The sequence below is a fragment of the Gavialis gangeticus genome, unplaced genomic scaffold (assembly GCF_001723915.1).
Source record: "Gavialis gangeticus isolate Ggan-Ray unplaced genomic scaffold, GavGan_comp1, whole genome shotgun sequence".
NCBI classification, from domain to species: Eukaryota; Metazoa; Chordata; order Crocodylia; family Gavialidae; genus Gavialis; species Gavialis gangeticus.
This window is the reverse complement of record NW_017729000.1, coordinates 4097049-4107794: the sequence shown is the minus strand read 5'-3', so window position 1 is coordinate 4107794 and position 10746 is coordinate 4097049. Positions and strand designations below refer to the sequence as shown.

Here is a 10746-nt window from a genome sequence, read left to right as displayed (position 1 = left end):
ATGTGTTCGATATAAAAAAAAAAAAAAAAAAAAAAAAAAAAAAAAAAAAATTTCAAATTTTTTAAATGGGGGGGGGGGGGGGGGAGGGGAATAAATAAATCAGGTCTAGTGCTTCATTCCACACAATAGAATAACCAATGAAAACCAAAGCAGAAGGTTTGGGACACATGGGTTTATGTGGATCCTATGACCTCAATGCAGAGCACATGTTATTTACATGCATTTAAAAAAAAATAAAAAAGCTAAACACACATTTGAATTGCATGTGACCTAAATGGGATTGGAGAATAAAGTCATGAGAGCTGCTTGAAACCCCATGTGTATAATCTACAGGCACACCCCTTTAAACTAGGTGTGGTTTTAAAGAGAGCAGGGGATATCCTAAAACTTTACAGGAAGGGACCGGATCACATTCTGTGTCTTAATCAGTCCCAAGCTCAAAGTCTGCAGTTGCAACATACTATTAAATCAGAATATACTAGGTCGGTATTAAAATCAACAGACCTGAGTGCCCACCCTCTTGCAGGAGAACAGGACAAGCCCACAGCTTGCAGGTGCAATATGCTTTGCTTGTGGGAAACCTGCCTCCTGAAAGACCCAAGATCCCGTTTGCATCTCTGAAAGGCCACAAAATTAAAGGACAACCTCCTCCCCGCCCCGCTCCATTGTTAAATAGCAGACCCCAAATAATTTCAGCCTCATGATAGAAGGTGGAGGGCGATGCATCCCATCACACACTTTAAGTGCTTGTCTAGTGATAGAAGGCCGGTGCACCCAAGCCCCCCCGCTCATCGCCCACCCTCTCGGTGCTGCTCTTGCTGTCTTCCTCAGCAGTTTAGGCCAGGTCTGCACGCGTGTGAGAGCTGCCAGAGATCACATCCCTCCCGATGTACGTGGGCACACACGCACTGGGCAGAACCGTCCCCATTCTGTACATACCATTTACTTAGCAAATCTTGCCATTAGAAGGGTTTAGGTGCAGAAGGCTGAAGGGGGAACCGGCCTCAAGGGGTCTGCCTGGAAAGATCACGGGACATGTACAATCTTCGGCATCTCTGGAGCATTTGCTTAAATAAAACATACTCCTCTGGCTCTTGGAGATGCATTTCAGGAGATGCTACATGCCAGATACGTTCCTGAACACGGCCACTCACCTCCTTACTCCCTGAGCTTCCTTAACATCCCCAGTGCTCCCCTGGGAGCCCCAGTCAACGTGTTACTGGGCCAACCCATCACCCCAGACACAAGCACTTCTCCCCTTGGGGTAACTTCAGCTCAGATATCCTACCTCTGCAACAGGCCTTGACCCTGTGTTGGGCCAAAATTGAACAGGTCTTGGCTTTCAGGAGACTGCTGCTGCAGATCCTGACCCTCTCCCTTTCCAAAGTCATCCCCTCTCGTTTGTACCCAACGCCCTAACGTATTCCCATGGAAAATATTTGGAAGGACCCCCATGCTTTTCAACTCTGCTCACCATCCTCTTATGTCCCGCTGCCCTAGGTCTCCCCTAGCATGAGTACACAGGAATTATCATTCAAATGGAGGGTGTAGAGTGGGTGCATTTGCTGGCACTGAGTCAGCGGCACCACTTCCTTGAGCCGGGATTCCCCCCTTTCCTGGGGAGGATCTTTTGCAAAGCAACAGAAGGGCAGAAAATATTTTTAAAACGAGGCCAGCACAGAGCCATCCTGCCATCACACCCTCGAGGGAAGCTCCCTGCCTCCCCAGGGGGGAGATACATCACAGACGACGAAGCTGGGAATGGACACGGGGTTTGCCCATACACGCAGCCTCTGCTGGCAGAGCCACCATGGCAGACAGAGGGGTTCGGGAGACGCCGCCGAAAGGATGCGTGCCCCGTTTCCCAGAATTTGGTTCCACCTCAAGTCTCATGTGCCCTTTCTTTCCTGGAGCTTCCTTTCTATGGACTGAGTTATGCTATTACCAGCCACGGATGTTTTCTATACCTGTCCCCCCCATCATGGACGTCTTCCCAAGGTGGGCTGTGAAAGCTTTCCCCAGAAATGCCTGATGTAAAGGTCGTTGCCATCATCAGGGCTCTGGCTGCCATTCCCTTGCTCTCAGGGCAGCGTGTCTTCTCCGCAGCCCACGGGGCTCCTAATTATGCACCTTAAGGTCACCGGTTGCTCTGAAGGGATCCAGCTGGGCAGGGTGAGGGAGGAGAGTTTCCCTGCTGGGAAGCCAAGAAAATCTCTCTTTATAGACTTTCACAACAGCTGAATAAATACCGACAAACAGGATGACGGACACGGTGTCACTGGTTGAAAGGAACAGACGGGAAGGTGGCTGGTTGCTCTAGCAACACGACCGCTATGGCTGGGAGGCGGGGGGGAAAAATGGGCTTTTCTTTTTTCTCTTCACCTGTCAATCATTCCTTCGCCGTAACTCTCTCCCTTGGCAGGAGACGAGTGGTGACATTTACACTCCCACTAACAAGCTGGATGCATAATGGGCGCACGCCTTAAGAGAGCAGCTGCTGCAGAGCAGCGGCACAAAAGCCCAAATGGCAAAGAGCAGCAGTTCGGGGAGAGGGCATCATTCTCTCCAGCATCTCCCGTAGGTTGGGTCCTTTTTCTTCTATTATTATTAGCTTTCAGAAGGCAGAAGCCTGCACTTAAACAGCAGATAAAGCCGCGGCAGGACATGCCTCATTTACAAACCTGCATGTGAGAGCTGGGGACCTCTAAGCCGCTTGGGAGGAGCTGCTGCTGGAAGGCGGCAGTCGCAGCCTGGAGAAACCTTTTCCCATCAGATGCAGAATCCATCTTGCAAAGGACAGGATGGGCAGAAAAGAAAAGCAGCCAGTAGACACCTGCATTTCTGGACCTGGCATCTAGGCGCAGGCTTTTGGGGCTCCTCATTGCTGGGTTATCCTGTGAGTTCTTCGTGCTGGAGCAGTTAGGAGACCAAAGCTGACACCCCTGAGCTTCCTGGCGGTTGTCCCCCGTCAGCTGGGTGCTGTCACTGGATTCCCCCAGCTTTAGGGCCTGACTTTCAGTTCACTCCACACACTGTGTTAAAATAACACTGTCATTGAGTAAAACATTGGAGCTGCCAAGCAAATGTTTAGTGGGGGGAGATCTTCCATCCCTGTTTGATCAGCATCTAAAATCACAGAATCATAGAAAAGTCCAGCTGGAAGAGACCTCAGGCAATCGCATCTTGTCTACCCACCTTGCTTAAGGCAGGGTATCCCTATCCAAGCCATCCTATAGAAGTGTGTGTCTAACTTGTTCTTGAAACCACACAAGCAGCCTTCATCCACCCCTGCCAGACTCAGTGCTTTAAATCATCCAGAACACCTTAATTTGCCCCAGGTAGAGCAGGGGAATGAGGGCACTAAATCCATTAAATCGAGCCAAGCAGTGTATAAGCTAGTAGAAGATGTACAGAGAAGTATGTTAAGTACTAGCACAGGAGCGCTTTTGCCAGATCCCACTTCCATTAAGCCTGACTGACAGCTAGGCATGACAGCTAAGATGAAGAGGAGGCTGAGGATACTTGAGCAAGAACAAAGCTTGGCACGAAGATTGAGGAGCCCCTTCCTCCGGCACCTCCCACCCCATTAGAAAGGGTCCTGGAGAGGCATGGGGTATGACACGTTTTTCATCTGTTTCCTGAGACCTGTTCTTCTGCACTATCAGCTCTTCACTAAAACTTCAACTGGTTTTCAAGGGTCTGAAGAGCCCACCTTCATGAGTCTGAAGAGCCCATCGCACACAGCAAAAGCACGGGCCATTTGCCACAGGATCCACATTTGTCACAAGGCCAATACAGCATCATGAAATAGGGTTGCATGGAGACCCTCACAAACCCTGGACTCACTGATAAGCTAAACATGATGCTCATTCCCTGAGGCCATCGGTTGAAGTGGCACCAGAAACACAAAAAAAAGAGCTCATAATCCAGATGAAGAACAAGGGCTCAGGATGGAGCAATTCTTCCACTCCAGTCCTGGCTCTGCCATCAGCTGGTCGTGTGGCCTGGGTAAACCTCTATAGCTCAAATTCAGACCTAGGGCAGGTGGGTGCAACGGCCAACCTCTCTGGAGTTGTATCTGCTAAGCCCAGGACTGAATCTGGCTCTCTGTGACTGTCTCCCCCTCTGCAAAACTTGTTATGATACATGCTTACCCCCCCTGGGGTGCCAGGAAGATTAATTAAACAGTGCTTCTAGAATCACTATATAAGCACCACATATAAGTAATTTGGCCTCTAATAGCCCTATTAACGGCAAATCCAATAATTAAGTTAGGCATGCGTCAATGGGTCTTAATTACACATGCACTAAATGCCTTATTAAACAGAAATAAAATTTTTAAAAAGCAGAATTATTTTAATGCGTTGCCCAGCAACAGACGTTGCGGGGGAAATAGTCTAGGAACGTGGGAATGAGCATTTCCAAGAGAACAGGTTATTTCAAGAGAGGCATCAGGAACAAGTAAATGTCACCCTGGCAGAAAATGCACTCCCCCCCTTCCCAGTTTAATCAATAATTTAAACTAGACATTTGTGGCCAATATGTGTTTAAGTCTAAAATGATTTTAAAAGAGCACCCAAACCTTTCCAAAGGAAAGAAAGAAATGTTTATTCGGTTGTGTGAGGGAAACATTAGATTAACGAACAATTGAAATGGCAATTGAGAGAGCTCTTAGACCTGCCATGTGGTCATGCAAAGAGGGCGATGGAGGCGTGCCAACGTGACTGTCTTGTGCTGCGTCTCGTGCGCCGCAGCGCCATGTCGTATTAATTCCGTCGTTCTCCTTCCCACACGTCCCTCTTCCCTTCTCCTCTCTCTCCTAGGACAAGACGAGCGCTTTGAGTCTCAGCAACGTGGCGGGCGTTTTCTATATCCTCATCGGTGGGCTCGGACTGGCCATGCTGGTTGCCTTAATCGAGTTTTGTTACAAGTCCAGGAGTGAATCCAAACGGATGAAGGTGGCAACACGTTTCCAGGCCTTTCACACCTTCTCTTTGACAATACCCTGCCTCCTAAGCTGCCTTCGGGGACAGATGCAAGCCAGGCTCAGGGTGGAAACCGTGGGATAGGGCGGAGGAAGTGAACACGCTAGCGGTCGTGTTTAGACAGGGCAGAAAGAGAATGGGTGGAGGGAACTCAGTCGTATACATGCGTGAGTTCGTTAAGTAGCCACAAAGCACAACCATAGTGTCCCTGACAGTATCGCCAGCTCTGATAGCAAAGCCCCAAGGAAATAGCACAGTACTCCAAGGTGGGCAGCCATTTGGAGCCCAGGCTCGACTGCGTTCACCTCCGTTTTACGCTGGTGCAAACACAAGAATCAGAGCACAGGTGTGCCAACACAACACTGGAGCAATGCAGGAGCAAATCAGGCCCCGTGGCTCCGCTAAACTGTACCCTGCTGATGTCATTTACTCTGATGCATTTTTATGCCTCCTAGGCTAGGAAAAGATGTTGCATTTGTCCCTGGACAAATTGAGCCTGTGTTTGTGCCAGAACAGATAATATCCTGGGACGGGCATGTACATGCATTGCCCGTCTCATTGGGATTCAGTAAGCAGTTGATTGCACTGCCACTCTTCTGCCATTGCTTCAGTGATACAATCCCCGGACAACTGTTGTGCTGCCCTGGGATAAACTGTTGGCGCTTTTCATCCCGTGATCCTTTTTAGGATTTATCCTTGGACAATGGACACAGCTGTCTAAACGATTGCACTTTGTCCTGGGATAAAATGGTTTATTCCAGGGCAAATGCAACATCTGTTTGTAGCCTTACGGACCAGTTCCTGGAACTGACCGTCCCAGGCAAAACTGAGAACCTTTAGGCTAGGGACAGACATTACATGTAAACTGGTCTAACCCTGTAACAGAACGGACGTTCAGTGCACATAAACTAGTTTGAAAATAGTTGAAACCAGTTTGAGATAAACCTGGTTGAATGTAGCAGCAGACTTAACCGATTTGGGTCAAACTGGTTTATGCAATGTCTGTCCCAGACCTTAATGTGCAAGGAACACATTTCTTCTTAGGAAGATGCTCTGTGCTGCGGTCTTTGGTGATGGGCAGGGAGTTTATAGCCGTATTGAGGATTAAGGTTGTCCCTTTTAATAAAATGGACCCTTTTTCCCTCCTGACACTCCTGTCCTGTGATAGCAAGGGTCTGGCCTTGATGGTCCAGGAAGACCCTTCTAGTCCTATGTCCTCCCAAAGTACCAGGTTGGATTAGATGCGAGGAAGCAGGGAATGCATGCATAATTGCCCCACAGAACTTGTGGAATGAGAGCCACTCGAGGATAAAAGTCTGGCCCGGTTCCCCAATGAGCTGGTGTAAAATCAGAAGGTCTTCTGTTTATTTTCTGCCACCTCCTTCTAGCTGCTCACTTTCGTGAGCACAAAAATGATTCCAGAATTAAACAAATAACTGATTATTCCTTTGGTTTCCACGCAGCTAATTTCAACACACTTAATGCTTCTCCAGTATGCATAACGCATTTAATCAGCTGAAAAGGAGTCGTGTCTCTTTCCCTGTTGAGGTTTAGAATATGCCCAAGGCAATGAAAGAAACTCGTTGCATGGCGGGGAGGAGAGAGGCGCAGAGTATATGCATTTAATGTTGCTGAATGCCAAAAAATAAATACATAGATTTTAATTGTTGGCTCCATTTTAACGATCTAGGGCAGAAATACCCTCTAACTGCATGTTAAGTCTGCTGTAGGTTTCCTAAATTTATTCTGACATGACTGCTCCATTTCCTGCAGGGCCCCATGTCATTATTGCAACCTATCCCAATAAGCAGTTTACAGTCTCCAAGACCAAACCAACCTTTGGCTTCACTCTTTAGCTTCCTGCTGGCCATTAGTCCTGTTACCGCCATCCTGAAATGTCTCGACACTCGCTGTGAGCTGGCTCCGCAACTCTTCCTCTGTTGAGTTGCATCTTCCTCCATAAGAGACCCTTGATTTCCACCTGCAATTATTTATATGTCTCAGTCCTCCATGCATAGACCTTGTCAATGCTGGGTGATTTACTGAAATGTCCATCACAGCATTATTATTCCAGCATGTTTATCTTGGTATCGAATAGCTTTGCCATAACAAGAGCAACATATTTTTGGTTTAGCTGAATCTATTCACGTCATTCCATATTAGCAACGTGGTAAAAATTTCCAAGTGTGGACAAGTCCTTGGGTTTTGTTTCAGTTGGGAAGATGAGATGTGATTTCCAGACCCTAAGTCTATTGCCCCACTGGAGATAAAGATGTAGTTACCTTTAGTCGTATGAGTAAAATTGTACGTGTGCTTAAGCGTTTGCAAGTCAGGACCTGAAATAACACCATGAATTTATTTGGTCCAAACACACCTAGACACCCAATACGTTCTGCACGTGACAGAGTAGCTCTGTAGCTCAAAATGGTCCCAAGTTGTTTAACCTAGAACTGGGAAGGTGCGTAGGCCAGTTGAATCTATGCAGAGAAGCAAGAGCCTGGATGGAGCTTGAGCATGTAGGGATGCTAAAAAAAAAAGGGGCGGTGTTTTATATGGTGACTTTCCAGACATTGCTAAGGACAGGGGGAAACCCCCCCGTCCTTCCTAAAAAGGGTTTTTGTTTGATCCCACAGCAATCAATTAATGAAGCCATAAGGACATCGACACTTCCCAGACCGGCCACGGCAGGAGCCAGCGGAGAGAACGGCCGGGTGGTCAGCCACGATTTCCCCAAATCCATGCAGACAATTCCGTGCATGAGCCACAGCACCGGGATGCCCCTGGGAGCCACAGGATTATAATCGGCCTTGACACGTCACCCGGGTGCGAGCAGGGTCACCCCCGCCCCACCCCCCTCCAGTGCCAAAAACCAATCCAAACCGAGAAACACGATGACGACGACGAACAAAAGGGACTATTCAATGGATCTTCCTGAGGAAATTGAATCTACTTTCCTTTTTGTTTTCCAATAGATCCACAGGCAGGAGAGTTAAACACAGTCTGCGCCGCAATAAGGAGAGCATAATGGGATTTAACAGACTCGCAAACCGTCCCTGGATCGCAGAGCCGCTGGAAAACTAATGAGGACTGTGCCATTTTGTTTTAACTTGGTTGTTAATAAGTCTTAGTGTGTGCAATATATATATATATACACACATATATATATATTTTTTCTTACTAATTCCTGTGGTGTCAGGATGACATCGGGCCGCCCTCCCGCCCCCACGCCTCCCCACACAGCCTTTTAATCAGGTGTAGTTTGAGATGCAAACCTAACGTTTGAGCTACTAACAGCAAAAGGGAAAATGAAATAAAAAAGGCGACCCTACTGCCCTGATGGGCACCAGCGGCCAGCCCTTGGATTCATCAGGAGCCAGCTGTGTGTCCGCCAAGACCCTGGGGCAGAGTTTACTGCAACCGGTCAAGCAGTCATGTGGAGGGCTCCGGCCAATCTTCCTGCACCAGGCAGGACTCTCGGGATGAGTCAACACCCACATGGCAACACACATTGACTTTGCAGGAACAAGGAGTGGAGGGAAGTTAGAAACAGAGGCGAGAGCACCCAAGTAACCCTGGATCAATGTGATACGTACTCCGTAAGAGATGACAAGTGGCGATTCCAGGGAAACTGAGGCACGATTGCAGACGTGTTCTGGGACTGGAGAAACCCAGCGTTTGGCAGCTGAGCCAACAGTGGACTAAGATCATGACAGACGGCTGCGTACGGAGGACAGGAACCAAACACAACTTTGATCATACATGCAACCCTCTGCCTACACTATCCAGGGCTAACTGGCAATTGTGAGCCATTTCCTCATTGCTTTGCTTCTATATGTGCTCCTTTGTGGATGGCTGCTGACGGGGGAACCACCAAGAGCCTGGAGTGAAACAGTCCTCACCAGTACAGGGGTGCTGGAAATGTGAGGCTGTGCTTGGGACGTTTCCGGATTTAGGCTCTGACATCCCCTTCGGACTAACTTTGAATTCAAAGGGGACTCTTCGCGGCTAAACAATCAAGCCAGATTTCTGGGAAGAACCTACATCTCCCTGAATCAAACCGCATGGATGGGGTGTCCCATAGGACCTTCACACCCACTTCCATGTTATTGGGTTGATGTTGGGCCTGTTAAACTCAGCTCTGGGCCAACGGGTTGGCGGAGAAGCCAAGAGCAGTGAGTTCTGGCTCGTTCCTCCTCGACAAGGAAGCAGGACTCACCAGGCACGTCGCTCTCCGCTCGGTCCAGGAACGCCTGTCCGAAACCCAGTGCAAAGCCAGCTGCTGGCAACGTTGCCCCAGCAGCTAATTGTCTTATTTCTTTCTTTTGCTTTTCTTTTTTTGGTTTCTGTCTAACCAGAAGATTCATTTTGTGAAGCCACCAGCATGAATAGCAGAACGCTCTGTTTTTGGGGGGGCTGGGGAAATGCACCGTTTTAAAGGGAATATCAAGGAAGATGGGAGATCGTCCATGGACGGAGCTGGACCGGTCTCAGCGGGGGCAGATGACAAAACAAGGAGCAGTGGGCTCAAGTGGCAGCAAGGGAGGTTTAGGTTGGATATTAGGAAAAATTTTACCATTAGGAGGGTGGTGAAGCACTGGGACAGGTTAGCCAGAGAGGTGGTGGACTCTCCATCCTTGGGGGTTTTAAGGCCCAGCTCAACAAAGCCATGGCTGGGATGATGCAGTTGGGGCTGGTCCTGCTTGGAGCAGGGGGTTCAACTAGATGTGACCCCCTGAGGTCTCTTCCCACCCTCATTGTCTACGAGTCAGTGGAGCTGTGGCTTCCAGTTTTCTGAAGTGGGTTGAAGCTCCTTCTCCGCAATCCCACTGAGACCCCAGCACAGGGAAAAAGGGGCTGATCTCAAAGGGTTAGGAGCTGCTATATTTTTTTACGCTGCAGGGAGTGCAATATGGCAAGTGAGTGATAGAGGGGAGCTGTGGGGTATGTGAGAAAGAGAGATGTTGATGGCAAAGTGACAGGCAGATAACTCGAGCAGGCTGGCGAGGAGGGTTTCCCCACGTGGCTTTTCAGAAGCATGACCGCCCGCTGGCTACAAACTCATCGTCTTCGGTGCATGACCCGCAGCGAGGTGCCTCGCGTCGGTGACTGAGCCGCCCTGACTGCTCTGCACCACTGACCTATTTGCACCCCATCTCTTGTCTCCACTCATCCCGGGGCCATACGGGCAAGCCCAGCAAGTCCAAGACTCCAGGTCCCTCACGAGGGCATCTGGCGCCCTTGTGTTTTCTCTCTCTGCCACTGCGAATGCTTGCATTCGCCATCTTGCCTTCACAAGAGCATTTCCAAGAGCCATAACCCCTCCACGCCACTTCCTCCACGTTCATGATTGTTTTGAATTTGCTTTGTTTGTAATTGTTATTTTTTTTTCCTTTGGTCCTACGTGGGCACGGGAACAGGGCAGGCTTCGGGGTTGCACGCCTGCTCCTTGCTCCGGGGCTCCCCCGGTAGAGTCTGTTGCCTGGACTCTTCTCATCCGTTATGTCACCACTGCACATTGCCATGGGAGCAGGCTGCAGACCCCTGTTTTTTGGTGGAATTGGGTATTTGCCCCCATCGACCTTCTTGGTCCCTGTTGCCTTTGCAGCAGGGCATCGAAGGAGCCCTTCCCAGCACGTGAACTGGCCGGGACGGCCTTGCGGGAGAGGATCGACCACCCGGGACAAAGGCAGGATCCGTGGTCTGAAAAGGCGTCTGATGGAGGAAAGGGGGTGAAGAGATAAAAAAAAAAAAAAAAAAAAAA

The 10746-nt window shown here is 49.1% G+C and overlaps 1 protein-coding gene across 2 annotated transcripts in view; it reads left to right on the top strand.

The window, feature by feature from the left end:
* The window catches only part of GRIA1 (glutamate ionotropic receptor AMPA type subunit 1), a 155579-nt gene extending 146029 nt beyond the window's left edge, over positions 1 to 9550 (top strand). For both annotated transcript variants that reach the window (XM_019506103.1, XM_019506102.1), the window contains exons 15-16: positions 4824 to 4958; positions 7598 to 9550. In XM_019506103.1, the coding sequence (XP_019361648.1) occupies positions 4824 to 4958; positions 7598 to 7786 (324 nt within the window). In that variant the 3' untranslated portion in view covers positions 7787 to 9550. The remainder of the gene's footprint in view (positions 1 to 4823; positions 4959 to 7597) is intronic.
* Positions 9551 to 10746: the final 1196 nt, after the last annotated feature.